Raw genomic sequence first — 26,291 nt, forward strand, 5'->3', positions numbered from 1 at the left:
CTGTGTAATCCCTCAGTAATAAATGGTTGCAATGTAAATAAGCCAAACCTCTTACTGTCAAAATTGTTTTAATTTTTCCAAAATAAACTTAACAAAATGTGATTGTATCCAAATCAGGTCTGACATGTTGCGCGACTGAACAAGAATAAATAGGTCTATTTATAAAAAGAGACATTTTATTTATACACAAATAACAATATTGTGATGTTTTGGAGTGAATTCTCAAAGCCTGACAGGCATTCAAACAAACAAACCTCATTTTTTTGTATCAACAGTGCAGTGAGAAGGGAAAAGGGGGTTGTAAGAGCAGATGTCGCTTTAATAGTCATCAATCTTATACTCATAGTTAAAATCCACGATGGAGTCTGTGAACCCTCCAGGTGTGGAAGATTGTCCCTCTATGAACCATGAGTCATACCAGGAAGTAGTGGTCTCAGGAGTTGTGGGAATTGTAGTTGTAGGTAATGTAGTTGTAGTCATTCTCAGCCTCAGTAACCTCTGTCTGCGAAGGCGACGGAGACGGGCTATCCTGATCCTTCTCTGCCGCTCGCGGTTCAAGCGAGAACCACTGTTCACAACAACACGCCTATTCCCATGGACCACGCTGGTTCTGGTGTTGCCGTGGGTGACCAGGCGGATTGGTTTATTTCCATGAAGAGCCATGATCTGTACAAAAAAATTTTAAAATTATTAAAAGGCAAGCCATAGGTGATGAATGGTGTTCAGAGCATTTTTGCCACATGGTGGTTTGTAAACAACCTTGATATGCTACAATTTTTACAATATATTTAGTGAATTTAAAGGTCTGTTTTTTCTTGATGATTATCTTGTATTAGGATGGATTATTTTTAGTACAAGCACAACTTAAGAAAAGTCAAAAGGGTCCAGAAAGCCCACAGTGGTTGAATTATGCTTTTGACACCTTTTAATAGGAAAAACTACTAATTGTTATGAAATTTAAAAAGCACTATAAAATGGTTTCTAAAGCCTCCACTGAAACGCAAGTCTGGTCTAGGTCTGGTCAAAATCCATTGGGGATTATGTGCTGCAAATGCATGCAGATGGGCACTGCTAATGTCATACCTGTTTAATGCGGTCCCAGTGGGACTTTGCGAGGTTGAAGCTGCAGGCTGTTGCTCCGGGCTGGTATCCAACCACACACAGCTGAGTCTTTGGAGAGAAGCCCTCTGCTCGGGCTGTTACACGATACTCCCCTGGGTTCAACAACCGCCAGTAGTCACCTGATGGAGCTGCAAATAAAGAGCAAAAGTTTAACATGTGTTATTGTGCTTATAGTAGTTGAATGATTTTTCTGGTCTTTTCATCTGACCTGTGGTGACATCATGGTTTACTCCTTCTACTGAAATAGTGGCATTTCCTATTGGGTTGCCCTGCTCATCCTTCACAATGCCTCTTATTCCACGATGTACCTTTTTAAAAGAAAGAGGATAAACAATTTACAATCCTCAGTGGCCTAAATTTGTACTTTCTGTAGTGCTTAATATGATTTGAAATCACAACTGACCTGCTCTAAAAAGATGAGCATTGCTTCTCTGTTTTTCTCCCACTCTCGCGTCAGTTCAGTCTCATGTGGAAACTTGTCACAGCCCAGGAAAATGGACAACTCAAAACAGTTGGTGTGCAGGTAACTGAAGTCATTCATACCTACAAAGAGCAATGCATATACTGACCACTAGAGTATGCTATGATCGAATGAAGAGTGAAGTAATCAAATTTTTAATAATTTAACCTTTAATCTCACACTTTTCAATATAATATAATAATTATAATTAAATTGCTTAAAATAATAAAATTATTATTTTAGGTATATTGAAAAATTTATTCAGCCCATACTTGGAGGTGATAAGCTAATACTGTAGCTACTGCTGCCCTGGGGGAAACTGATTGATGGCTCGGTTAAATTTAACATTATTATTGTGGATTCACAAAAGATACGTTTAAACACTTGGTAATCTTCTGACCACAGCCAGCTATTTAATGGACTGAAGGTAGCATTGTGCAGCACTGCTGGATTGACAAAAAAATTCAACCAAACATCAGTGGGCAACCTGCTTACTCTTGTCTCTAATGCTACACACACTGTTGAAAATCAAAAGGTTCTTCCACATACATTTAAATTCTACTTACTTACTTTACTTATTATAATTTATAGGGCTGTACACTATAATTTTCTTACTTCCTGTGATAGGCTTCCACTTGGCTCTGTTGACAATGCCGTACCCCCCTGCTGCTGTGTCTCCGTGGCAGGACCCGTGGTAGTTGTGTGTCATGGTGAGGTGAGTGGAGGCGTAGGAAACAGCTAGCCATCTGAACAGGGACTCATCTGCTGTTGTTCTGGGCTCATCCTCAGGTTCTGTGTACCCATACCCTCCTCCTCCATCCCCTCTTCTCCTTTCCTCATCCTCCTCCTCCCTATGCCCATACCCTTGGCTTGGGTCATATCCATTTTCATATCCATGCTCGTATCCACGCTCGTGCTCATATCCACGCTCATGTTCATATCCATGATCATAACCGTGGTCGTGTCCATGCCCGCGCCACTCCTCCTCTGGTTCTGCATATCCTCTGCCCCTCCAGTCCTCCTCTGGCTCCTCTTGGTACCCCCTGCCCCATTCCGTCACATCAAACCGGTCTTCTTCCTCATACCTGCAAAGCAACAGCTATTAGGAAGAACTTGGAAAATGTAAATTGCGTGCGATTAGATACCGTAAATTTCGGATTATAAGCCTCTACTTTTTTTCCACGCTTTGAACCCTGCGGCTTTTACAGCAGTGCGGCTTATATATGGAATTTTACTGGATAACGGCCCCTGGGGGGCGCTCTCTAGCTGTAAACGTAAAAGTGAGACAGACGTGGGGAAAGATTCTGCTCTGAAGAATTCACTAGTTTTGATTTTGAACGATCATTTTGCGCATCATGAAATGGATATGATGCAGTTTTTAAGATAAAGAAACAGACAGGAAACAGAGCAGGGGTCGGCCTTTAACACGCAAAGAGCCATTTGGACCCACTTTCCACGTAAAATAAAACACTGGGAGCCGCAAATACTTTTTGACATCTAAAATGAAGATAACACTGTATAATAACAATAATGTAACGGAATAATGTAGGTTTTACTTTCACGGACAAGCCTTCTACACGTGGCAGATAAATATGGCAAAAACAACTTAAGTGCATTAAAAAAATACAACCCACCAAACCGCTGCATCAGAGGGAGCCCTGCGCTGATTATGTGATTATGTCTACTCTGCTCCGCAGTTTCTTTAAAAAAACAACAACAAAAAAACTCGTAGCGTATCGTTTAATCCCAGGTGCTTATTCTCCATGTGCCAAAGCAGTTTTGAAGGTTTCATTGCCTCATTTGCTTTTCCCGTATGTTACGTAGAGCGGACTGTGCGCGTGAGAGTCACCTGTAGCGACAAACCCAGATTTTAAGTAGGCATTGTCTGTTAAATTTATCTTTCTTTTTCTTGGAGGTCGTAGTCTCCTCTTCTGGCTCCTCAGTTGTCCTTTTCCCCTTTGTTAAAAAGCTCTCCAAAGACTTTTGTTTTGGCTCATTTTCACTTGCTTGTGGCTCTACTTTTGGGCGTCGTGTCTGATGTGTTATACGTGATACGTCACCGCGGAGACAAGAGCAGATAATAAACTTGCTACTACATCAAATAGATTTCTGTGGCGATTTCCAGCAGGATTTTCATGATACATCTACGGACGAGCTTATTAGTGTGTCATTAGGGACGGGCGAAAGTTGCTCCTGACCCCTGTGCGCACAACGTCTGAAAATCAGGGCTCTTTACGCAGGACTGTGAGCTGTGTCTGTGTCAGTTCCCAAGCCACGCAGAGCCGCAGTATAAGGCTGAAAGAGGCGCATACGGCTCCGGAGCCGCGAGTTGCCGATCCCCCAAAAATAGAGCCACTGCACGTAAGCTCGGCATCAATGAATCCAACTTGGTCAATGTAAAAAGACGACAAAAGTTTTCAGAGGAAATAAAAGCAGATTTTCCGTGTTGGTGCAGCTTTATTTTCTAAACCTGCAGATGTGTTCATCCCGTGTTGTTGTCGTGTTGGTGCCAATTTTCAGGCACAGTTTTAAAAAAGCGTATCAGTGCACCGTCTTTCTGTGTAAATGTCTCATGTTACAATATGAAAACCTGCGGCTTTTATTCAGGTGCGGCTTATATATGTACAAAATTGATTTTCTCTTCAAATTTAGCTGGTGCGGCTTATATCAAGGTGCGCTCTGTAGTCCGAAATTTACGGTACTAGATTTGTATAGCATAATAAATATTCATGTGATGAATGAAACGCAAGGTAAAGGAGCACAGGTATTAAGATGAGTAATTAATGTAATTAATCAAAGTAAAGAGGAGTATTTTATAAAGCTAAAAAAAATATAGTTTACTGTCTCTTCTTGCGGCTATGGGCTCTCTGGCTCTCAGCAGGTTTGTTCATGCGTAAGCTGTCATAAGGATAGGCCACAATTGACTCCCCGCCCTGGAAGTTTGCTCCGAGCACAAATGGATAGTTTCTCATCCATGAGATTATGGCCCTGGTCTCCACTGCAATCTGAAAGAGAGCAAGGCAGTCAAGATCAAAGAAATGTTTCATGCTAACCTCAAGCACCACTGTCTGTCCAGTCAAATGTGACAGAATCACTACTTGCTATGCGTACAATTACAACATTTAAATGATTCCTTACCGAGTTGTTGGCCTCCATGTTTTCTGGGATTGGGATGTGATGGTTTGGCATCAGTTTTGGCACAAGGCCTTTGTCTTCGGCATCCCACAAGATTGTGTTTAAATCTGGAAAATTCTCAAAAATGTCAAAACCATCATCTGTGAAGTGACCTGTGGTCCAGCCACTCAGTTCTGATCCCTGTAAAAGACCACAAAGTAATAAATAATAATAATATTTAACTTTTAGGTATGTCCTGGATTGCCTCACAGACCATTTCAAAAGCTTTCTCCTGTCCATCTGGGTTGAGGGAGGGTACCAGGTGAAGTCTGATCCCTTCCACTAGGCGCTGGACTCTTGGGTTTCGGTCCTTGTACTCTTTACACAGGAACTGCATCAACAACAGCAACAGCTCTCTGCCCACTGCCTCATTTCCATGGAGACCTGCCGTGAACCGGACCTCAGGCTCACCTGTGGAGGAAATGAACACTCAACTGTTAAGAAATACAAAACTTGTGTTTTCTGCTCTCTAAAATGAAATGATTTAACTACATTAGAGAGTATTATGATGCATTAAATTTTAAGTTACATTAGATCCCTTAAATTTAGTGTTAGTGTTATCTACTTGCCTACTTCATGCTCTGTGGGATTTCCAGAAATGATCATGGCGATTATGTCCAGTCCATTGGAGCTGCGGCCAAGACTGTAGATGTTGGTTATGTTTGGACATTCGTCATGAACAGACTTCATCAGCTAAATATAAAAAAACACAATTCAGTTATCCATAGATGAAGATTGATATTTATCAGTGTTGCTCAATGTCACATTTTACTCTTGTCTACTTTGTAATGCCCTCTAGTGGTTATATTCTACACAAAAATGAAGGCATTTTCAGCCACAAATCTTTTATAGGCAGGCTAACATACAAGCATAATATTCTTAATAATAAAGCACAATATAAATACTCACAACAACCATGTCTGAGTAGCTATGATGTTTGAATTTAAGGTAATCCACTGGAGTCACTTCATTCTGCCTGTACTGAACTTCAGCTGGATCTATAACGATTCACATTCAAAAATGTTATTAAAATTCCTTAAGGTTTGATAGGTGCCATTACAATTTAAATGCGCACCCAGAACGGGACAACCCAGAATCTCCAGGCGCATACACAGGGATCCATTCCAGCTCTGAGGAATGATGCGGATGTAACGGGCCAAAACCGGTTCAGCCAAACGGTTCATCACTGGAGTGTCCTTATCATTGTTTGCAAAGAATAACTGAAAAAACATCAGGAAAAAAAATCTGATTTATATTTACATCAAACGCAGAGGACAATGACAAGATTTGATTTATTTTCAAACTCACCCAGTCTTCATATCCATCGTGGATAGTGGTCCATTCCCTGCTGTCATTGCTGAAGGCGATGAAGTAGGATGTCACAAAATCACTCCTATAGGAAAACATGGTTGGCCTCATAATTACACGCACAAAGTTGCCAAAAGTGCTGTACATACAAAATGAAATGGCATATAATCTTGCAACTATGACCGTAGGAGTTCAAACTTTGGGATATAAGAAAAAGCCATTTGGACTAAATTAGAAACGTATCTCACCAATTACTGTCCTCTCATCAAGTTAAGTTTAAGGTTGTCCTCTGTATGAGAATCTATATGCAGCATGTATGTATATGTAGAGTGTACGTATAAGCTCTTACTCATTATTAGAGGCTCGTCCCTGTGTTATGACCCCAGTGAACTCTGTTTCCCTTCGAGCATCAATCTCAAACCAGTGTGTTCGATCATCTGAGTTCGCACACCATGCTCCGCCTCTCATACTGTCTTCATCATCGGAGCCCTGGGAACCACACAGACCAGATCAGGGGTGGATGAAGTATTCATTATTGTTACATAAGTCAAAGTACAGATACAGGTAAGTGAAAGTACCAGTAAAAGTATCTCATGAAAACATCTACTTAAGTAAAAGTGTTTAAGTACCTGTTTAAAAATGTACTTTAATTTGTTAAAGTGTCAAATCTAGTGATATTGATTTAAAAATACAGATTTTGGTCAACAGAAGCAATACAAATCAATTTCTTAATTTTTCTTTTGTATTTTGTGTATTTATTTTTGTTTGCTTAAAGCCGAAGCTTGAACTCAAAAACTTAGTCAGGATGTTTCCACGAACATGATTTAAAAAAAAACTCAAATCATATGAAAAGTACTTTTTACTTTTCAGTCCAGTTCAGAAATGTAGTGGAGTAGAAAGTACAAATACCTGCACTCAAATGTAGTAAAGTAAAAGTAAAAAGTATCCACTATAAAATGTACTTAAGTGAAGTACAGATACCTAAAAATTCTACTTAAGGACAGTACTTTACTACTTGTATTTTTGTACAACTTTTTGAGAATTACTAAGACAATGTCAAGTCCAATATGCGCCTTGGCAGAGGTCGATTCACTCTCTTTTGGACAATATTGGTCAATTGTAGTATTTATAAACGTTTTATTTGTTAAAGTTGTCTATATTACAAAGATAATTTTTACCAGGTTAGTAATGGTTCATTGCCGGCCAGTCTAGACTACATGCTAGATGATACAGAGAGAAACAATCTAGATCCTAGGCTAAATAGTTAATACTGTTGAATTATTCCCAAAGTCTTTCCTGAATTACTATAGACAAGAGTTAATGAAACCGACTGGCTCAGCAATAACAGTAATTATTTTCCAACATGTGTCTGGAAACTACTGTTTATTTGGAGTCTTGGCAGTAGTGGTAAGTGATGGCTGCTGCAGATGGGAACACAGTGCAGACCAGGGCAGGGCTATAGTGTAGTGTATAGAGGGTACCTGCATGTTGAGGCGTGCCCTCTGGGGTGAGAACCTGTACTGGGACACAGAGGAGGCAGAGAGCTGGTCCGGTTCAATCCTGTGTGACTCCATTCCCAAAGGAGGACATACTGATGGAAAAGAATTAAACAGAATAAAGTAAGCTATTGATATAACCGGTAAATCTGTTGTTAATAAATGAGGAAATTGTGATTTACCTTTTGGCTCTTTATAGATCCGTGGTCTTTTCCTGGCACGCTCCTCTGCCTCCTTTAGTTTCTTCGATCGTTCTGAAATTAAAAATATTAAACTAATCCTCATGCATTCAGTAAATATTCACTTGGCTGAAGAAATGGATTACAGTAAAAACAATCCAGATGTTTCTCCAAAGGAAATAATATTCAGACCATGCAAAATCATGCACACTATTACAGGGTATTACAGGGTTATATAAGCTTGCAACATAAAGTGATAATGGTACATATTTGTAAATGTAAGTCCTAGTCTTACACCAGAGACATAAAGGTTATAAAATCAGAATTAGATGCAAAAACTAAAAGGAAAAAATAGAGAGCATAGATTCAAATTGTATTATCTAGATGAGAGGTAAATGTGTTTTTTCCTTTGAGCCATAAAACCTTTATACCTCACAATAATTAAGTGGTTTAACACATCTTTTGTGTGTGTATAGGCCTTACAGTTCTTAGCCCTTTACTGGCCCTTCTTGTTTTACATTTTCACATTCTTTTAAAACGTTTGTGCAGTATAGTACTTTATTTTGATGTGACACACAAGATTGAACAACTTGACCTTAACAAAACCTGCACATGAATTTGACCTTTAAACCTTGCACTGAACCTCACCCACAGGAAATGCCCCCTTTGACCCCTGTCCTAAAAGTCTCATATATCTTAAAAATACATCACAGCACTCACACATCCCTCCTGACACACAGAGGGGCTGACACGTGGCAAAACCAAAATGTGTGAAGTTGAGAGCTGTGATCAGGATTATGCAGTTCCAACATCACATGTGCTTGTGTATCGTGCCCCATTCCTTCAGTTTTAATTCGTCCCGGCTGCTGCACGTCCCTATCACTCACACTAATCTCCTGTGTGCAGATAGCAGAGGCTTGACCTGGCTTTTCTCAAATACATGTCCCCAGCCAAATACACTCAATAAATGTTTTCTCTTTGCTTTGTATACACTGTTGGTTTTGTGTAACATTTTTACAGTTATATGAGCATACTATTATCAACCAAAAAGTCTGTTGAAAAAACCTGACAAAACAGTATTGAATGGCTATTAGTAGTACAGCAGAGCCAAGGACAACATCTTAGTGTGGACCCAAATGAACACAATAAAATAATGGACTCTAACAAAAGCCCATTGTAGTAGGTTCTTTAACACTGTGAGATAAAACAAGTTTTAGTCTCTATAGAAAGAACATTTACCTCTGAACTAGTCAGGTTAGGGAAGTTAGGGCACAACATCATTACAATTGCGAGATAGATCTATTCTTGGTAGAGGTCTATGGTTTTCATGTGCTAAAGTCTTTGTTTTATTTTCTGTTACATTTGTATTATAAGCTTTTCATACATACAACATATGCCTCTTGTATGAATGGGATATCACCTTACATTTGTTAGTATTTAAAGTTTACAGTTTTAGCACTAATGCTGTTATCTGTTATACTTTATCACTCTGGGCAAAGGCCAAATTCTTTGCTTTGGCAACTACAGTATCATATGTTGTCTGACATGATTGTTGAAGGAGTTATGAATTCTGCGTTATGCAACAAAAAGTTCACATCTGGGTTGCCTTACCCTTCTCTTCTCTCTCTCTCTCCTTCTCCGCTCGCTCTCGCTCTTTTTCCATCCATTTTGAGTCTGTCTCACTGTCTGTCTCCTTTTTCCCTGTGCACAAAATAAAACTGCAGCAATTATTAACTGGTAAGAAACTGTGTTTGTTTATATACTGTGAATGCTTATTGTTCCTCTGCTCACAGGGTGTTTTCAGTTCAGTTATGCAGGCATGTGTTGTATAATATTTTACCTTTGGATTAGACGCAGTCATTAGTTAACAAATTCAATAAACTATCAATTATTTCATATGGAGGACAGGTGCCAATATACCTCGAAGGGAGATTCACTGTTTGGGGAAGAAATATTCAAACAGAAACTCCAAAAATGTTGAATCTTATCATTATGTATGGACCGGCTCCACATACTGGGCATTTTAATCATCTTAGTTTATTAATCCTTTCAAATGACAGTAACGTTTTACTGTTACAACTTCTCATTTGTCAGTAGGTGGCGTTGTAACTACTGAAGAACACAAAATCCACACTAAAAGGTTCTGCAGGTCCTCGATTTGAATAATATGCAACAACTTTTCATAGTTTATTTACTGTAATAAATTTGCTTTATACTATACTCTCTTTGTTTTGTTTCTCTGTCCTCATCTATGTGATACTATACGCTATATAATTAAATATCTTGTGTTTATGTACATACTCATGCCATAGTCGTCATAGTCGTCATACCAAGTCCCTTCATATGGAGCTATGGTAGTGGGCTCCTCTGTAAAAACAAACATGAAACCAGATAAATTGTCAGTCACTTTCTTAAAGGGAAACATAAAGGAGAGTTTTGAGGAGATTAGATGGTTGATCTGCATAGCTTTACAGGTTACAGCTCTAATTTACTGACGCCACAACATCTGCTTTACATTTAGAAGGATGTAAATGCTACTGCTACACCCATCGTCTAATTAAGTTGTTAAATATTTAATTTACATTTATAACAGAGGAGTAGACTGATGACAAGCGCTTTTTAATTTCACAGTTTTGTTGACAAGGCAAAACCAAAGCAAACCACCCATTCCCCAGCTCTGAAAGTAGGGCTGGTTAACTCACACAGACACTATAATGTAAGTCCCATATGGCCTATAAATTACCACTATTAATACTCATCTGCTCCAGTCTTTAAAAAAACAAATGGAAAGGACATTTTATCTGCGTCACAAAGGTCCTCAGAGTCAAAAGGTCCAAGTGAAATCTGGAAATACATTTTTAAAGGTGTGAGAGACGATGAAGTTACCTGGGAGGGTTTCGACTTTTATTTCTGGGCTGACCTCTTTTCCATCTGGGAGGGGAAGATTATCAGGCAACTCAACTGCAAAAAAAAAAAAATAAATAAAATCTAGTGTTAAGGACACAATCATGCCAAAACAATTAGTAAAAAAACTATTATGACTGACTAAAATGATAAGAAGAGTGAAATAGATAGCTTTAAGTGAGATATACTCATAGATCCATGGAAATACATAACAATAAACTCATCTACACTACACTATCAACTATCAACATGGATGTAAAATAGGCAATGTTGTTTCTGATTTCTTCACTTTATACGGTCAAAATTCAAAAACAATGGGTTGATTTTATTATTACCGCTTCTTAGTAGTTTATACGTTTAGATTTTATTATTTAATTACATACACGTTGCGTCCCAGTAATCACTGTCATCTGTCCCAGTATTCCCATCCACGTCTGGAGAAGGGGGTGTGGACTCCGGCTCTTTCCAGCTGTCCGTCACTGGACCATACGGGTCAGTCTCGTCAGGTTTCCAGTAGTCATCGTATCCATCAGTCACAGTTTGCTCTGGTTCTGGCTGATCTGGTTTCCAGTAGTCATCATAGGAGTCTGTGACAGGAGCTGCCCGGTCCTCCTCCTCAGGCTTCCAGTAGTCATAGGGGGCATCTGTGATGGGGGCATCTGTAATGGGGGCATCTGTAATGGGGGCCTCTGTCTGTGGTCGGGACGGAGTCGTGTCAGCCCCCCAGTAGTCATCGTCGTCTGGTTTCCAATAGTCTGAGAAAGTAGAAAGTAAGAGAAGGAAAGGTCTCACATGGCTATAAATCTATTCTACCTTCGACTAAGTCCTAACTTGAGTAAGAGTATAGTTATTTGTAATGCCATTATTGAACTGGAAGATAAAGCATGGTGCAATAAAACTAATCTTAAGAAAATGTACCTCATTACTAACTACCTCTGCTTACAGCTCTGCATTTTTTGTTGTTGTTTTTTATGGTTTGATTTTATTGCAGCATCGTCTTAGATCTTCACAATTTATAGTCCTTGTTGTCTTGGCCACAACACCGCTTAACACTTCCAAGAAATCCAGCTACTCTAATTTGCTGAAGAATGCCTGTGTCACTCACCAGGGTCGGGATAGGGATAATCGGTGTAGGGTTCTGGCTGTGTGGGTGGCTCAGTTGGAATGACTACAGACCAGATACAAGATCAACATTTCCGTTAGATTTTAATTTATGTGAACATCTTGATCTAATGCCCAGTCCTCACCTGTTGTAGTCGGAGGGGTGGTGGTAGTTTTCTTTTCTTTCTTCTTGCCCTTCTTTTCTGTTTTGGGTTTTTTTGTGGCGTTGGGGTCTTTGTTTTTGTTTTTCTTGTCCTTTTTCTTCTTTTTGCCCTCTTCCGGTGCTCTTCTTACTCTGACTAAAGAAATATTTCAAATCAACTTATTTTAACCAATTTTTACCAGTGACACTTAATGTTGACTGATTTCTCTCTCAAGACAGAATAAATAGAAATGGTTTGTTTTTTAATAAAAAGAATGAGCAAACAATTTTAAAAGGTCTGACTAAATTCCTAATTACAATTTTCTTCATTATCCAAAATTTCTGTCTCAGTTTGAATCTCCATAGCAATTAATACATCTGTCAATAGAGGTTGGGATTGAACATCATAAACTTTAAATGTGACATCCATAAAGATCGATTGGCAACAAAAAACAAAACAACACAACACTATAAAAAGCAGTGGAACAACTTGATAAGCTACTGAGTCACTACTGGTAAAAACATTTATCACTCCATAGTGTTAAAATACCTTTGAGTGAGTTTACTGAGTTTACTGTTTAGCTATTTAAAAACTCCATTGGTTTAATATTAGGCTAACTGAGATATGGTGACACAATCCCGATCTCTACATCACCACAACAATCTCATACCAAGTAAAGTATTCATAAAATAGGCTTGTTGTAAATTGATTTAAAGCATTGTAAAGACTACTGGAAGTGCACATAAAAATCTGGCAAAGCAAGAACAGTTAAACACGGTTGTAGATAGTGGAAAGATTTAGTGCTGTAAAAGTCACCTGCCAGGATGCTGTCTGGATTGAATTAGTCGCCCTCCGGCCAAATGCTTTCATTGTGTGGTTTAACTCACCTGCCTTAAGTGTGTCTGTTAGACCACTGTCCAGTAGTTGGTCTGCCTGAGGGTTGTCTGGGGACTTGTTCGACAGCTGCACCCCCGCCTCGCTGTCCTCAGGGGGGTGATGGAGAGACACTATCCCCCCTGCACTCTCTCCACCTTGAGGCACCAGCAGTAGACAGGATAAGACCACCACAAGTGCAATCAAAGTCTGGTATTTCATCCTTGTAAATTGCACAATCCCTAAGTGAAAGTTGAAGGTTTTTTTTGTAATGTCCTTGTCCAATATTGTCTTTAAGTGTCCTCAACTTCCCATGTGGTCTTCACTCCAGTTGTAGAGAGGTCTGCCGCTCCTCCGCTCTGTCAGATGGGGCTAGACCGAGATGCAAGTGGGAGGGGGTAAGAGCTTTAGGACAAGGAGGAGGGTAGCAGAGGTGATGTGCAGAGAGACAACACCAGCTACCTAGACAAATGAAAAGACTGGGTTCCCAAGTGTCCTGTGGATGTGGTCAGCTGAAAAAACAATGTTTAGGACGGAGGGGCGGCTTCAACTGAACCAACAAGTCAGGACTGGCGCAGCCAGGTTTAGGCACGGGCCAGGACAGGGGGGTAGGTATGACTGGAGGGTGTGCCTCTGTATTACGGAGGAAAGTCTGAGTTTTATTACCTCCTGGTTAATTTTGCATTTATTGCTAAGGTTATTTTGCAATTTCAAACTCCTGCCAAAATAGCTCAGCAACCAGAAACCTACAAAACACCTACAAAACTTTGCAAAGTTTGAAGAAAGTCTGCATCTGGTTTGATTGTAGTATCCACCATTAACATGACCATTTTATATCTTTATTTCCATTTTTACCACAATATTTACGGCAAACTTCGTTTTTGTGCTGAGATATGCCAGAACTAAATGAGGCTGAGACTTTATTTCTCTGCAAATGATAAACTAATCATTAGGTTAATTTGATAACATTTATTTTTAGTTTACAATGAAAATGTCTGCATCATAGGTTTTCCTGGCGAATTCATCAGTAAAAGTAAATGTGGCAATGTTTATTGTTTAATATTCTTGCGAAGCTTAAAATAAATTCTTCATCTTTGACCCCACAGAGCAGCAGCACAGGGGGCTGAATTCCAGCTTAAGGAGGAAGACATTGAGGGAGTAAACTAAACAGTGTAACTAATCACCACAGAGTGCAAAGTGAATGAAAATGAAAACAGACAGGCAGCAGAGTACAAATTCTTCTTCAACCCTGGACTTGTTTTGGTTGGTGGATCTGGTCTTTCCATCTGATCCATGTGGCGTCCTGTCATTCTTTCCTCGGGGTGTTGAGAAGTCGGCTTTAGACCCTTAAGGGGGGGAAAAGAACAGGCAGGGAAGGGGCCTACAGGAGGGAGGGAGCACAGAGAAGTGATCGAGCAGATGATAGACACGTAACCTTGATTTGGTATTTTCTTTGCCATTCGTCGGTCTACTGCTCATCTATTTGCCGTCTGAACCTGTCATAGGTCTAGGACAAGGAACACACGCACATAACTGCCAACTCAGCGGATTTCTATACGTTTTTGTAATGAATAAATCAGCTCCATTTAGCTCTGATTCAGTTAGCTTTGATTTATGTTTAATGCATGCACGATTTGGTATGCTACTCAACCCTCACAAACACACACAAGAAGTAGAATGCATAATGAAAATAATATAATTCCCAAGTCAGGACCAGCTAGACCACATGTGTAATCCTAATACTGATTTCAAACCACTTTTACAAAGCCAATATCTACACTGTAGGCTAATTTTAATAATGTACTGTTTCATGGTCAGATCACTTTTACAAAAGAGTTATTTATATTATTATATTATTATGACTGGAACTACTGGAACTGCTATATGGCCATTACTAGAACATCATCATCCACATTTTGGAGAATTAATACTATTCATTTTGTACACACATTACTAAAAACTATAAAATGTTTTTGAGTGCTCACTAAAGCTCAACATTTAAACTGACCCACTTCTTGAAGTCAACGCACAAATAAAGAATGCCTGCAAAGTAAATGCAGAACACGACTGCATTGGGGTACTTTCTATTACAATCTATGATTTACATTTACAAATCTGACTAAAATGCAAAACAATCATCCCCCTTTATTGTAGAATGAGCAGCCAAGAGGTCTAACACAGCTCCTCACACCCCACCACTTGTCTTAAGGACAACAGACCACACAGACTAAACCTCTCCAGTGCATTGCCTATATTTTCCTTAATCTGACATCATCCCTTATTTTGGGCAGCATATTCCTTCAGGTCAGCATATGTCGACCAATATTCACTACTAATATGTACACTGTAGCCTCGGCACCCGCGTCAGCATCTCCCCGGCAGGAAACAATGACGACAGATGGAGGGAGGGACTGGGAAAGGAGAGGGTGACTGGAGGAGTGAGAGAGGAGTGCAGCAGGCTCACTAGGTACAAATGGAAACAGTCTTGTAACTATGTGAATTGTGCATAAGTACTTGGAATCTCATTGACTGCACTGTGCAAAAGGTGGTGAGGAGGAGTGCTGTTAGTAAAAATGCATACCGGTATTTTATTTTTGGTCTTATTTTATTTTTTTTAGAACAAATAATTATTAGTATTGGTGCTGATTTAACAGACCCTCAAGTAGAAAAAACTAAATAAACAAAAGCCTTTTTTTTTTATCAAGAAGCTCTGTTTGGTCTCAGTCTGATCTCAAGCTGTTCCTTGCTCTGCACATATCTATACAGTTATTCACTTCTTATTGATAGACCTATTAACAACTGTGTACTTTTGTTTAGCACATGACTGCTCTTTGTGGTTGCTTGATATTCACATCATATTCATTCATTCATTCATTTGGAATAATTAATACATTTCAAACATTTTACTGAGGAGGGCTTATCTTGTGATAACAGCTCTCCCCTAGAGCATGAATGATAGGCTGAGTAAGGAGTAAAAATATTATTGATAGAGAGACAAACCTAGAGATTTTTCCACTGTGAGTGTGCAGTGATTCAGCAGGTCCAACCCAGCCTTGTCATCTGGCACTATGGGCTCGGAGCCACTGTCTGATGAAGCACAGATGGAGGCAAAAAAACTCAAAAATTCCTCACAAATTTCTCTGACCAAAATCCCCCATTTTACAACAATTTACAATTTACAACAAGTAGCTTTGCAAAGTAAGACAACATTTAAGGTAGTTTACAGAGGCTATACTGAAGAAACTTAAAAAAAAAAAAAAAAAAAAAAAAAAGAGGTCCATGATATAGAGCTTGAAACGATGACCAGATGCCAACCTTTAAACTGTAGTATACTATGACTTTCATTTAGAACCTTTACAGTGGAAATGTAACTCTACTTTGGAAATGGCCAGCAATAAAAGTTAAGTGTCTACTAGTTTACTAACACTGTTAGTTTTGTAGATAGAACATAAATCTTTGAGAAGGGAGGGTTTACAATATAAAACAATTACATTCAGTCAAGAAGTAAAAAAAAGGAAAACTCAGCGTATTATAAAATGTCTTCACAAATGACTAAGAAAATACATTTTTATATTAACATTTTTGTGTCAGTTGTGGATTTATTCAAGTGTGCACTCTAGTGGTTATTTCTCATGTTACATCTACAAACTAGACACTAGTAGTACCTCTTAAGAATCATATATACGCAAGGCTAAAAAAAATTGTATAATAGGCATTCATAGGTAAGAGTATCTGGCTGTATTCAATTACTATTTTTGAAAAATCTGAAATAAATAGGCTTCCCCAACACAAGCTAAGAGTACTATCAAGCTCTATAGATAAGGAAGAAGAAACAATCAAGATTTGTTTTAAACTGCATTTATTTAGCTTTCTCCTTACAATACATTGAATGTACAACAGCACATACTGTATTCTGAAATAAGTCTCAGTATAAAATAGGGCTTCTACAATCAAGGTACAGTCATAAAATGCTCTGAGGGACATGACGATGACGGCAACAGTAAAACATCTTCATATAAAGCGCAGGATATTGAGAAGTGATTGTAATCCCGAGTAGACCACACACACCTCTCAGAGCATCTGACATCCTGCTAACCCGTTTTACCCCCTGTATTTCTTGATTCACAATTTGGGGAGGTATCAAAGAATAAACAAAGCAATAAAATGATCTATTATGGCCGCTTAAAATATAACTTTTGGTAATATAAGAGTACAAATCAGGCCTTGTTTGGATACTTAAGTATATAACAAAGCATATGCAATTCATGACAGCTAATCAAGCCCATATCGTTACAATCAATAAACTGTTTGTGACTGAGAAAGTTGGATCGTCGAGTGTTTTCCTGACACCAAACAGTTAACCACAGCAAATGTACTGTACTATCACTAAAGCCACAAGAAAACCAGCTTATTTCAATATGGTTAACATGAGCCAATCAATTGTAAAATATTTGTAATTAAAACTCATAATTTTATCTGCAGCTGTGCATTATAGCATGTGAGCCTATATAGTAGTGTTGATAAATGTTGGTTTAAATAGTATACACTTAACATTGATCAGCTTTTGTGTTAGTTTGCTATTATGTAGTGCTCACTTTGTTGGATATACATTACATTACATATCCAATTAATATGCGAGTAGGCCAAGGTACAAGAAAAATTAAAAAGTATTAGGTCTGAGAGAGCACAGGTTATCTCAAACCAATGTCAGGAGAGAAAGGAGAGATTTGTCTCAAGTTTTGAGGTAAGCAATGTATTTCAGTATAATGCCCTACTCACAATCATACAGTTACAATCATTTAATCTTTTATATACAGACTTCCTGATTTACATACACTGTACTGCTCCTCATTTTTAACATGACCAAAACTAAACTGTGATATTACCAACTTCTTAAATGAGGAAAAAAAGCCAGGTTTAATGAGATGGCAATGAACTTTATGGCTATCGATAATGGCCTGTATCCTCTTGCATACAACATACATACTATCAAATATCTACAACAGTGCAAAGTTTCCTGATCAGTCAAAACACTTGCAAACAATTAGCAAAACTACATCAGCTCATTTGTAAAGGTTAAACGATGGCAAATGGAAGATGGGAAAGATGTTCACTTAAGTTGACAATAGATTTACATGCCTATATAATTTATGCATACATTTCTTAAACCCACACATTAAAGGGGAAACACCAAATTTGATTGCGTGAATATGGAGTTTCTAAAGTGGCACGGTGGCTCAAATCAAAGGAAAAAAGAATGTCCCGACCAATCCTACAAGGGCTATGTAGGCACAGTTATCTTCTTCTAACCATTCAAGTAAAACCTATATCTCACATTTCATTAAAACATCTGCTCAACATCTGTGCCCCCCAAACAACACGTGACTATATGAAGGCTTGATGTTCAGGTGAAATGGATGTGCTATAGTAGTAACAGTTTTAGCACTTGGACTGACACTACGGACCCAAACTGAGACGTGACATCAACATTTACACAGAGGAGGCTAAAGATGCTACAGTACTAGTGCTACCTGAACATGCTACAGATCGAGACTACAATGTTGGCTTTCACAACAGTACACTTCAGGACCCAGCTCTATTAAAACTAGATCCACAAACTCATTTTCAACTGACCAAAATATCTTAACAATTGTACCACTTATTAAGTACCAATATTTAAGCTTGGTGCATCAGGTATTTAGGAGAGCTGGCTTCATGCGTGTGCAGTGGAAAGCACCCCATCTGTAGTCAGTTCCTGTCACACACACGCTCACAAAAACATTCACACAAACCCTGAAGTTAGGAACGATTTCTATCGTCACACAGCACATTGTTTTTGATTATCGTTGAGTTAGAGCTGGGATTGCATACTGTACCATACGTCTCCGAAGAGAGGCACCCTTCATCAATATCAGCTCCCCTTGCATCGCGCGCACACACACGCACACTGGAATAAAGTTTATAACTATAAAAAAAAAAAAAATACAATCACATGCTTTAACGGAATGTAGAGAAAGCTCATACCAGACTTGGCCTTGAGCTGAGACCAAGGCCCAGCTAAACACTAATATGAAGCATCTCATTGGCTGTAGCCAAAGGCTGGACGTTCACATAAGAGATGTGATGTTAATTAGCACAACTCTAGGTCTTTTCATAGTCTCTCAACAATTTAATAAAGATCTGAAGTGCTTTCATTTATTACCCCCATAGAAAGGGCTAAAAGACACATTTTAAAAATTTATTTAAAAAATGTATCCATCTTTGTAGGACGCATTAACCTAATTAGACCTCGGCAACACACAACACACACCTCTGAACACATCAACCACTAGCTATACTTTCAACATCTGACAAGGGTCTATTCAAAATCTTTCACCTGAATATACTTCATTAATGCTATTTGAGTGAACCTTTAGAAGCAAGCTGCATTCAAAGCCCACATTATATTTCATATTTTTAATAGTGCCTACTTATTGTAGTGTGCAACAGCAGCTCTTTCTGCCTTGCAAAGATTCTGCTCAAGATTTTATTGTGACACCTCCTGCATTACAGGAGATACTCACTACAGTCCAAAATCACTAGACTGTTTTTCAACAATAAAGTATTAAACTATATTCCTGACATCGTACAATGCATGTGAGTTTACATGATGGCAGGTCTCTTGCTCCATTGGGAGCAAAGGCCAAGCCTGTTAATGCTCACAAACCCTGGGTGACAGATTGTAGGGACATAAACATTTTGGGCTTCTAGGCAGGTACAGTTTAACCACAAGAATTTGGCAGCTTATAATTTGGCTACTACATCGACAAAAGTGCAAGCATTCACTTTTTTGTGACATCTTGTGTTTCTGACCTGCTATAGCTCTTGATATCTGGTGTTAGATCTCTGTTTATAAAAATGTAACTTATAATCGGAGATAAAGATCCTACATTTAGTCAAAGTGCAGCACCCCAGCAACAATGAACGGAGCAGACATGTTAAAAGGTTCAGGTAGCAGGTCGCAGATCAGGGTCTGGTGGACTTCTTGGTCTTTGTGTAACAGAGGAAGCAACTTACACAATACGTTAATATATACTCACAAAGAAGACTGCCACACTCGCACAGACACACAAGCGCACACAGTCTCTCAGATCAGCCTGGCCTCTCCCTCCATGTCCGGTGGTAAATCACACACTCCTGTGAAGTGCATCTCCTTGGCCCTGCTTCCATGTCCTCCACGGGCCCCTCTCTCCCCCAGGCTGGGAGAGGACTGCTGGGCCTGGGGGTCTGGCGATATCCCACGGGGGATGCCACCTGCCCGCCTCTCTTTCAGGAAGACCTCTAGTCGGCGCAGCATCTGCTTGGGGTTCTTTTTGGCAAACAGCTCCACTTCTGAGGGGTTATAAATCACAGTAAATGTTAGACTTACACTGTGAAAGCAATGTGTACAACAATCTCATGTTATTATTGTTCAATATTGAGGTTCATGGCTGAAGGATAGTGCTATTAAATCGACTCGTGTGGCAATATACATCTTTCATGGGTGCTTTCCTTGTACATGTAGGTCAATAACACATTTATTTGCATTTTTCTTTAAATATCCACATTTAATTTTGACTTTTATACTGTAAATGAGTTCTAATTAATTAAGTGTCTTATTTTAATACACTGCCACAAACACCCTGAATAAATATGCAGTTGTAATGTTATAGCTCCATAAAAATGCAGTATGACTAATCAGAAAAGTTGAATGTAACAAGACCTTTGAGTACAAATCCAGAGTCAGCAATGGTCTTCTGCTGGGTCTTCCACAGCTGGTACAAATGCAAATATGTGGCAACATAGAACTCATTAAGCACACCCACTACCTGCTGACGTCGATTGCATTCCCTGGTAAAAACAATAAAGATTCAGAGGAAAATGATACAGTGAATAAAACAAACTAGTTAAAAGAAAAAAAGAAAATAACAGACTTGGACAGGGCTTCCTCTCTGAGAACTTGCAGCGCGATGCGGGTCATGTTGATCGACATCACACTGAATGGAAAGTTCTACAGGAAAACAAGAACATTTTACACTTTTTCTTATATGAAACACTATTTGTCTCATAGTGTAGCTTTTTCAGCTTTTTCACTATCTGTGTTCTGTTCAGTCTACCCATGTTCGGTTAATTTTGCACACTGGTATATGTCATCTTGTGGATATCCATGAAGTCCACACATTTTAATATTCAAATAAAATTCAACATATAGTCAATCCACTTAATGCTAGCAGCCATTGTTGTTGGCCTAGCTCCATTTCCTTCACAACACAGTGCCCTAGCAGTTCCTAAATCCTCTGATTGCGTTTTGTATTTACAAATGTCATAAGAAAGGACTGATTTGACTTGTTCTACATTATTCTAAGTTGTTCTACTTGCAATATAAACAGTAGGTTAATGCATTACACAGGACCTTTAAATCAACCAAAGGTACCTGTGTTGGATGTAGTGAAAGCTTGTAAATGTCTCTAGCAAGTGGTAGCATTTCTGGGTCCATAACAAAGTATAGACTATGCATGAGACCCAAGAAACCAGTGCCACGCAGGTCTGTGGCTGGGTCTGTACCTGTAAAACAAACAGAAATACATTTTTTAAAGACCTAACTTATAATACCTTCATTTACGTAGTTTAGTTATAAGTCATACCCTGAAACCCGATGGTCTCCCAGTGCACCCCATAGCGTGGACAGTCTAACTTGCTGCCAACTAGTCTCTTATAAATAGTTTGAAGGGCACGCATGTGGATGGGTTGGCTGTTGTCCACTGGGCCTGCAGTAGACATAAACACAAATGAAAAAGAGACAATTAGAGATTTGAATGTAAAAATGTTGATGAGTTAAACAGTTGTGCACAGATACTCACACTGTGCAATGGCAAAGACCAGGTCCCTCTCCTCCAGCAGTTCTCGGTGCAATCGTGGAGGGCCAAAGAGGAAGTGTGTGATGGCAGCCAGACCAGTTCTACGAATGGTGGGCTGGATGTTCTTCTATAAAGGAGAATTAAAGAACACATGATTATAAGTATAATAATAGTAATCTTTCCTATTTTAAGCATACCTAAGATTATTGGCAAATTCAATGCATAAAAAAAAAATAGAAATACTTTAGTACAATATCATGAGTTGAAATAACAATAAAGACATTTATACTACAATTTAATTTTAATTTTACAAAAGTTTTGTTTTCATACATGGGTGGGAAAGATATAGTAAAGATATATGATGTCATATAAAAGATAGAAGAACGGAATGAGCAACATTGAAATTTATTCTTTGAGGAGCATTGCAATATCATTTTTACCATGTTCGGTCAACTATTATGTATCCCTTTGAAATTATAATTACTAAGTGGCATTTTGAGTGTTATGTCATCTTGTGGTTCTTCTTACAATTACATCCCCAAGATCTGTGGTCTGGAAGTACTGCAGTGCTTCGTTAAAAGAGATGAGTGGAGTTGGGGTAGAATCTTCAGAGATCACTATAAATACACATACATATATGTAAAAACAACAAATCACATTTAAAGTGAATGTTTCATAATAGATCTGACCTGGTTGTATGCTCTCAACTGCTTCCCACTCCTGCCTGGCCTTTTCCAGCTCCTCATTTTCATCTATAAAGATGAGAGCATGGAGGCAAATTACCACAGAACAGTAATTAGGGAACAAGCAACAATGTAAATACTAGTAAACGAACACTATATATATATCTTCAAATCCTAAGAGAGGGCTTATTTGGCAATACTGCTAGGTCACTAGGATACACGGACGAAGCACAAGTTAAGTAGTGCATGTAGAGGGGTGTGTCACCTGCAGGTTTGGGTTGGTTCCCTCCTGCTGCCAAGGTCTGCAAAAGGCCATTCTGCTTCAGTGCTGAAATCTGAACAAAATGTTTAGTTTAGTGTAAGCTTGATTATCATTTTGAAACTGTGCTTGGATGGCAGTCAACTTACTGGCAAAGATGTTAATGGAGAACTGCCATTTGTGTGGTCTTTGTTATTATGACCAATTATCAATCCATTCATGACCTGCAAAATCAGTTTATAGCATGTTAAAGTACTGTTTTTAAGTTAAAAGTGTTTATATTACAAACTGTAAAAAACTTACCGGTTTATGATTGGAGTGCCCATTTATGTCTTCTACTGGTTTGCATTCATGAGACAAACCATTCAGACCCTACAGAATTAAAATAATAATGAACAGTAAGTTAAAACTTGTATATATTAATCTCTTGGCAAGTAAAACTAGCACATCCTATATTAATTGCAAAAAACATTTGTCTGTACATCTGGCAATGAGTGGCACAGTGGCTATCCCTGCTGTGTCAAAAGCCAACTTAGCTGGGCAGGGGTATTCCTAATATACGGTTAAGTTGCCACAGCCAGGGATAGGTGCCAGGGAGCGAGTTAATGTTATGAGTGAAAAACCAAACTGGGGATAAGGGAAATGCTTTGTCAGCTGCCACCATGGCAACACACCAAGCAAACGGCACCAGAGATTACAGCTAAGGCAGAGAGCACTGACCTTAGGACTTAACTTAAACGCATGTGACAGAACTGCTTAAACAAATCAGCTCCTAATTGGCGACATTAAACAACAGCACTGAGCAGTAACAACATTTGATAATGTCTCCAGGAGAAGTTCTACGGATAAAGCTGTTAGGTTATGCATTAAATGAATTCATCTCATCTAGTAAATTTATTTAGGCATGTATGCAAAATATAATCACCTCCTTATGAGATGTGACATCAATGTCTTCCTCCATTGCATATATGTGCGGCGGCTGGCAACTGTATTCTGGATCCTGGCCTCTAGAGGCTAGTGAAGTCATAGCGCGAGATGGGCCAAAGATCCGATGACAGGACCACCATGGTTGTTGTGGTGCACATTTGCTTTTCGACTTGTTTTCTTCTACACCCCAACAGTCCAGGGTCCACAGTCACCAGTTTGTGTGCACCAGAAGTTGTCACTTGTGGCAAAAATCCATGTTGTGAAGTAGTAATGACTGAGCTGTATATTTTAACCACCCAAAATCCAACCTTGACTGTCTGTGTTGGATTGAACGCGTCAATTTCTATCTACAAAAATGCCTTGGTGGAATGGCTATACATCAATACACAGCCTCCTCAGATAACTCCTTGCTTCCTTTCCTCCACAAATCTCCTTGGCCACTTGGTTGGCTCCTTTGGCCCGTCAGAGGCGCACAAAAGCTAGATAATGACATTGCTTTTCAGGGCTGGGCTCTCCTTACCCAAGACTCTTCATTACCTTGGCACACAGCTCAAGACCAGGAACACTTTCTGCTACCGTTTGGTTATTTCCTTTCTTGTTATAAGTTTGAGCTACAGCCGAGCAAAGTAAAAACTAAAAATATGGATGGAGAGGGTCCGTGTAGATTAATCTTATGGAGGGGATGCCATGAGGTTATAACATCTAAAGATAGAAGATTGAAAGGATGTTATTAGCATGATTAATATAAATTAAGTTTTGCAGGAAAGGTATAGTATAAAAATACAGTTGTTACACAATTTACAGTATTTAAGTATACAGGTACCCTACGTCAGTATTATTGATTTTGTATAGTAGATTTGCTTTAGAAGTTTAATGTCAGCTAAGTCGAAAATAAAATAATGATAACTGTCCATTCTATCAATACCAATAAAATGTTATTAGACTGTACAACATAATGCATAAGAGACATTACGGATCGACATGATGCACGTTACATGAGATGGTTCAATTGGCCCTTATCACTTTTACCACTTAGATCACAGAGATTGATCTAATGACGTATTTTCACTATCTCTTGACTTTTGCAAGTTTAAGAGCTCCATCTGCCTCGTCTGCAAAGTGCAGACATTATAAAAAATCACTGTCATGCTGACAATAACAGAATAAATATATGATCAGAGAATGGAAAAAACAGTGGCTCTTTCTGTTTCTAGTACAGTAGCCTGCCGCTGCCGCTTTGACAGCTACTGTCGCTGCAACGCCGAGCTAGCCCCGTGCCAGCTATGATCCCCGCACAAAGACTCTGCTACAGCGCGAACAAAAGAAGGATGTAACGTTTGCATGCGTGCATTCAGACCTGCATAAATATTTAAAAATAGGCATGCAGCTTAAATAATAAAAACAAGTGTAGTTAATGTGTTGCAACGCCGTTGCCACTCGAAAAGCCAGCTGTCAAGCTAACTAAAGGACTAGCCAAAGCTCTATTCAACTGTAACGGAGATGGAGCGTCTGAACAAAAAAAGCTTATTTCGGATGAATTTTGACATCTTTGTGAGACTGTCTGTGAAATGCACAATTTAGTGTGTTATACGTTTAGCAAAATTACAACAATTAAGAATCTTTAAAAGTACCTTAGTTTCTGATTGTTTCTCCCTCCAATCTCAGCTTCCCTTCCCCCGTCCTGTGGCCACGGTAATTTCGAGTGCATCCTGGGAATTGTAGTTCACTGCACAGCTTTTGGATCATTACGTCATGGTTAGTCTTCTTTCCTCCTCCTCCTCCTCCTCCTCTCTCTGTCTCTTTCTCTCTCTCTCTCTCTCTCTCTCTCTCTCTCTCTCTCCTTCCCATCTTACAACATTACAGTCTGTCTATAGCTATGATGTCAGTCTTAAATTGTATAAAAGCCTGAACAATCGTATTAAGGGGCATTCAATATTACAGACGTTAAAGAGTAGCCTGCACATGCAAGATATAGCCTCGGTGATTTGCAGTTTATTTAGACCTATATGAAGGCCGTTTAGAAGTGCATGGCCGTTTGTGTGATTAATTCTTTCCCCCTTTTTTTTACATTTTGTTTAAATAGTTTAGATTTAAGATATCCTCTGCGATTTAAGAGATTTAGAAGCAGAGACAGACCATTAAATATATTAGTCTAATCAGTTGAAAAGAACAAAATATTATCCTCAACTTTTACCTGTAAGCAACTTAAATAAGATATGCATGCTTAACCGCATATAGATAGGCTATTGTTTTTATAATGTAGCCTATATATTATTGAATTAGGCAGTGATCCAAACAAATTAGACTTGGAGATAACTTAAGATATATTTTGTTTGTTTACCTTTTCTGATCATCAAACATGTTATTTCTAGATAATTCTTGATCCCACAATGTTCTTACTCTTGAATACACAAACAATATGCAGCTCTCCAAACATATGCATGTTCAGATTTAAAGCAGATGTCTGTCATTAGCATTTGTTGAACCATTTAACACAACAGAAAACTGTGGTTGCTGAAAAATGGGTAAGGACACTAAACGGGTATTAAATACATCTGAATAACAATGAATCATTTCTAAGATGTCCAGCAAAGGAAACACTTTTTGGCTGTAATGTAACAATAGCTTGCAACAGATTTAGGGCTATTTAAAATATACAAATTATGAGTGTTAACAACACCAAACATGTGGATCGTTGCAGAAGTGCTAATAGGCCACTGGGGACACATTTCTGTCTATATTAACTTTAAAATGCTTTGGAATGTGACTCTTGATTTCATTTTTTT

The 26,291-nt window shown here is 38.8% G+C and overlaps 2 protein-coding genes across 2 annotated transcripts; both read right to left on the reverse strand.

The window, feature by feature from the left end:
* Window positions 1–51: 51 nt before the first annotated feature.
* Window positions 52–13,224, reverse strand: aebp1b (AE binding protein 1b). The gene is made up of 22 exons (XM_033973407.2): window positions 12,775–13,224; window positions 11,891–12,043; window positions 11,749–11,811; window positions 11,027–11,398; window positions 10,626–10,700; window positions 10,041–10,106; window positions 9,351–9,440; window positions 7,743–7,814; window positions 7,546–7,655; window positions 6,414–6,553; window positions 6,065–6,149; window positions 5,832–5,976; window positions 5,666–5,754; window positions 5,326–5,449; window positions 4,971–5,167; window positions 4,721–4,897; window positions 4,424–4,587; window positions 2,198–2,667; window positions 1,526–1,665; window positions 1,331–1,430; window positions 1,084–1,250; window positions 52–666 (listed from the first exon to the last, which is right to left on the reverse strand). Exons 1-22 carry the CDS (start codon window positions 12,980–12,982, stop codon window positions 319–321), a joined length of 3,555 nt encoding a protein of 1,184 aa, XP_033829298.1. The 5' UTR covers window positions 12,983–13,224; the 3' UTR covers window positions 52–318.
* A 3,378-nt stretch (window positions 13,225–16,602) lies between these two features.
* On the reverse strand, window positions 16,603–25,208 carry elmod3 (ELMO/CED-12 domain containing 3). The gene is made up of 13 exons (XM_033973410.2): window positions 25,137–25,208; window positions 23,504–24,207; window positions 22,882–22,950; window positions 22,728–22,802; window positions 22,585–22,654; window positions 22,326–22,388; window positions 22,165–22,253; window positions 21,640–21,763; window positions 21,424–21,546; window positions 21,213–21,343; window positions 20,713–20,789; window positions 20,502–20,629; window positions 16,603–20,131 (listed from the first exon to the last, which is right to left on the reverse strand). Exons 2-13 carry the CDS (start codon window positions 23,603–23,605, stop codon window positions 19,887–19,889), a joined length of 1,296 nt encoding a protein of 431 aa, XP_033829301.1. The 5' UTR covers window positions 23,606–24,207; window positions 25,137–25,208; the 3' UTR covers window positions 16,603–19,886.
* Window positions 25,209–26,291: the final 1,083 nt, after the last annotated feature.

The sequence above is a fragment of the Periophthalmus magnuspinnatus genome, chromosome 9 (genome assembly GCF_009829125.3).
Source record: "Periophthalmus magnuspinnatus isolate fPerMag1 chromosome 9, fPerMag1.2.pri, whole genome shotgun sequence".
NCBI classification, from domain to species: Eukaryota; Metazoa; Chordata; class Actinopteri; order Gobiiformes; family Gobiidae; genus Periophthalmus; species Periophthalmus magnuspinnatus.

Coding starts and splice junctions, on each gene's coding strand:
- elmod3 (XM_033973410.2), bottom strand. CDS start 23,605: ATGACTTCACTAGCCTCTAGAGGCCAGGATCCAGAATACAGTTGCCAG. Junction 22,655..22,727: donor CTCCATTAACATCTTTGCCA/GTAAGTTGACTG, acceptor CATTTTGTTCAG/ATTTCAGCACTGAAGCAGAA. Junction 21,344..21,423: donor GGAGACCATCGGGTTTCAGG/GTATGACTTATA, acceptor TTTGTTTTACAG/GTACAGACCCAGCCACAGAC.
- aebp1b (XM_033973407.2), bottom strand. CDS start 12,982: ATGAAATACCAGACTTTGATTGCACTTGTGGTGGTCTTATCCTGTCTA. Junction 5,450..5,665: donor GCTACTCAGACATGGTTGTT/GTGAGTATTTAT, acceptor TTTTATATTTAG/CTGATGAAGTCTGTTCATGA. Junction 1,251..1,330: donor AAACCATGATGTCACCACAG/GTCAGATGAAAA, acceptor CTTTATTTGCAG/CTCCATCAGGTGACTACTGG.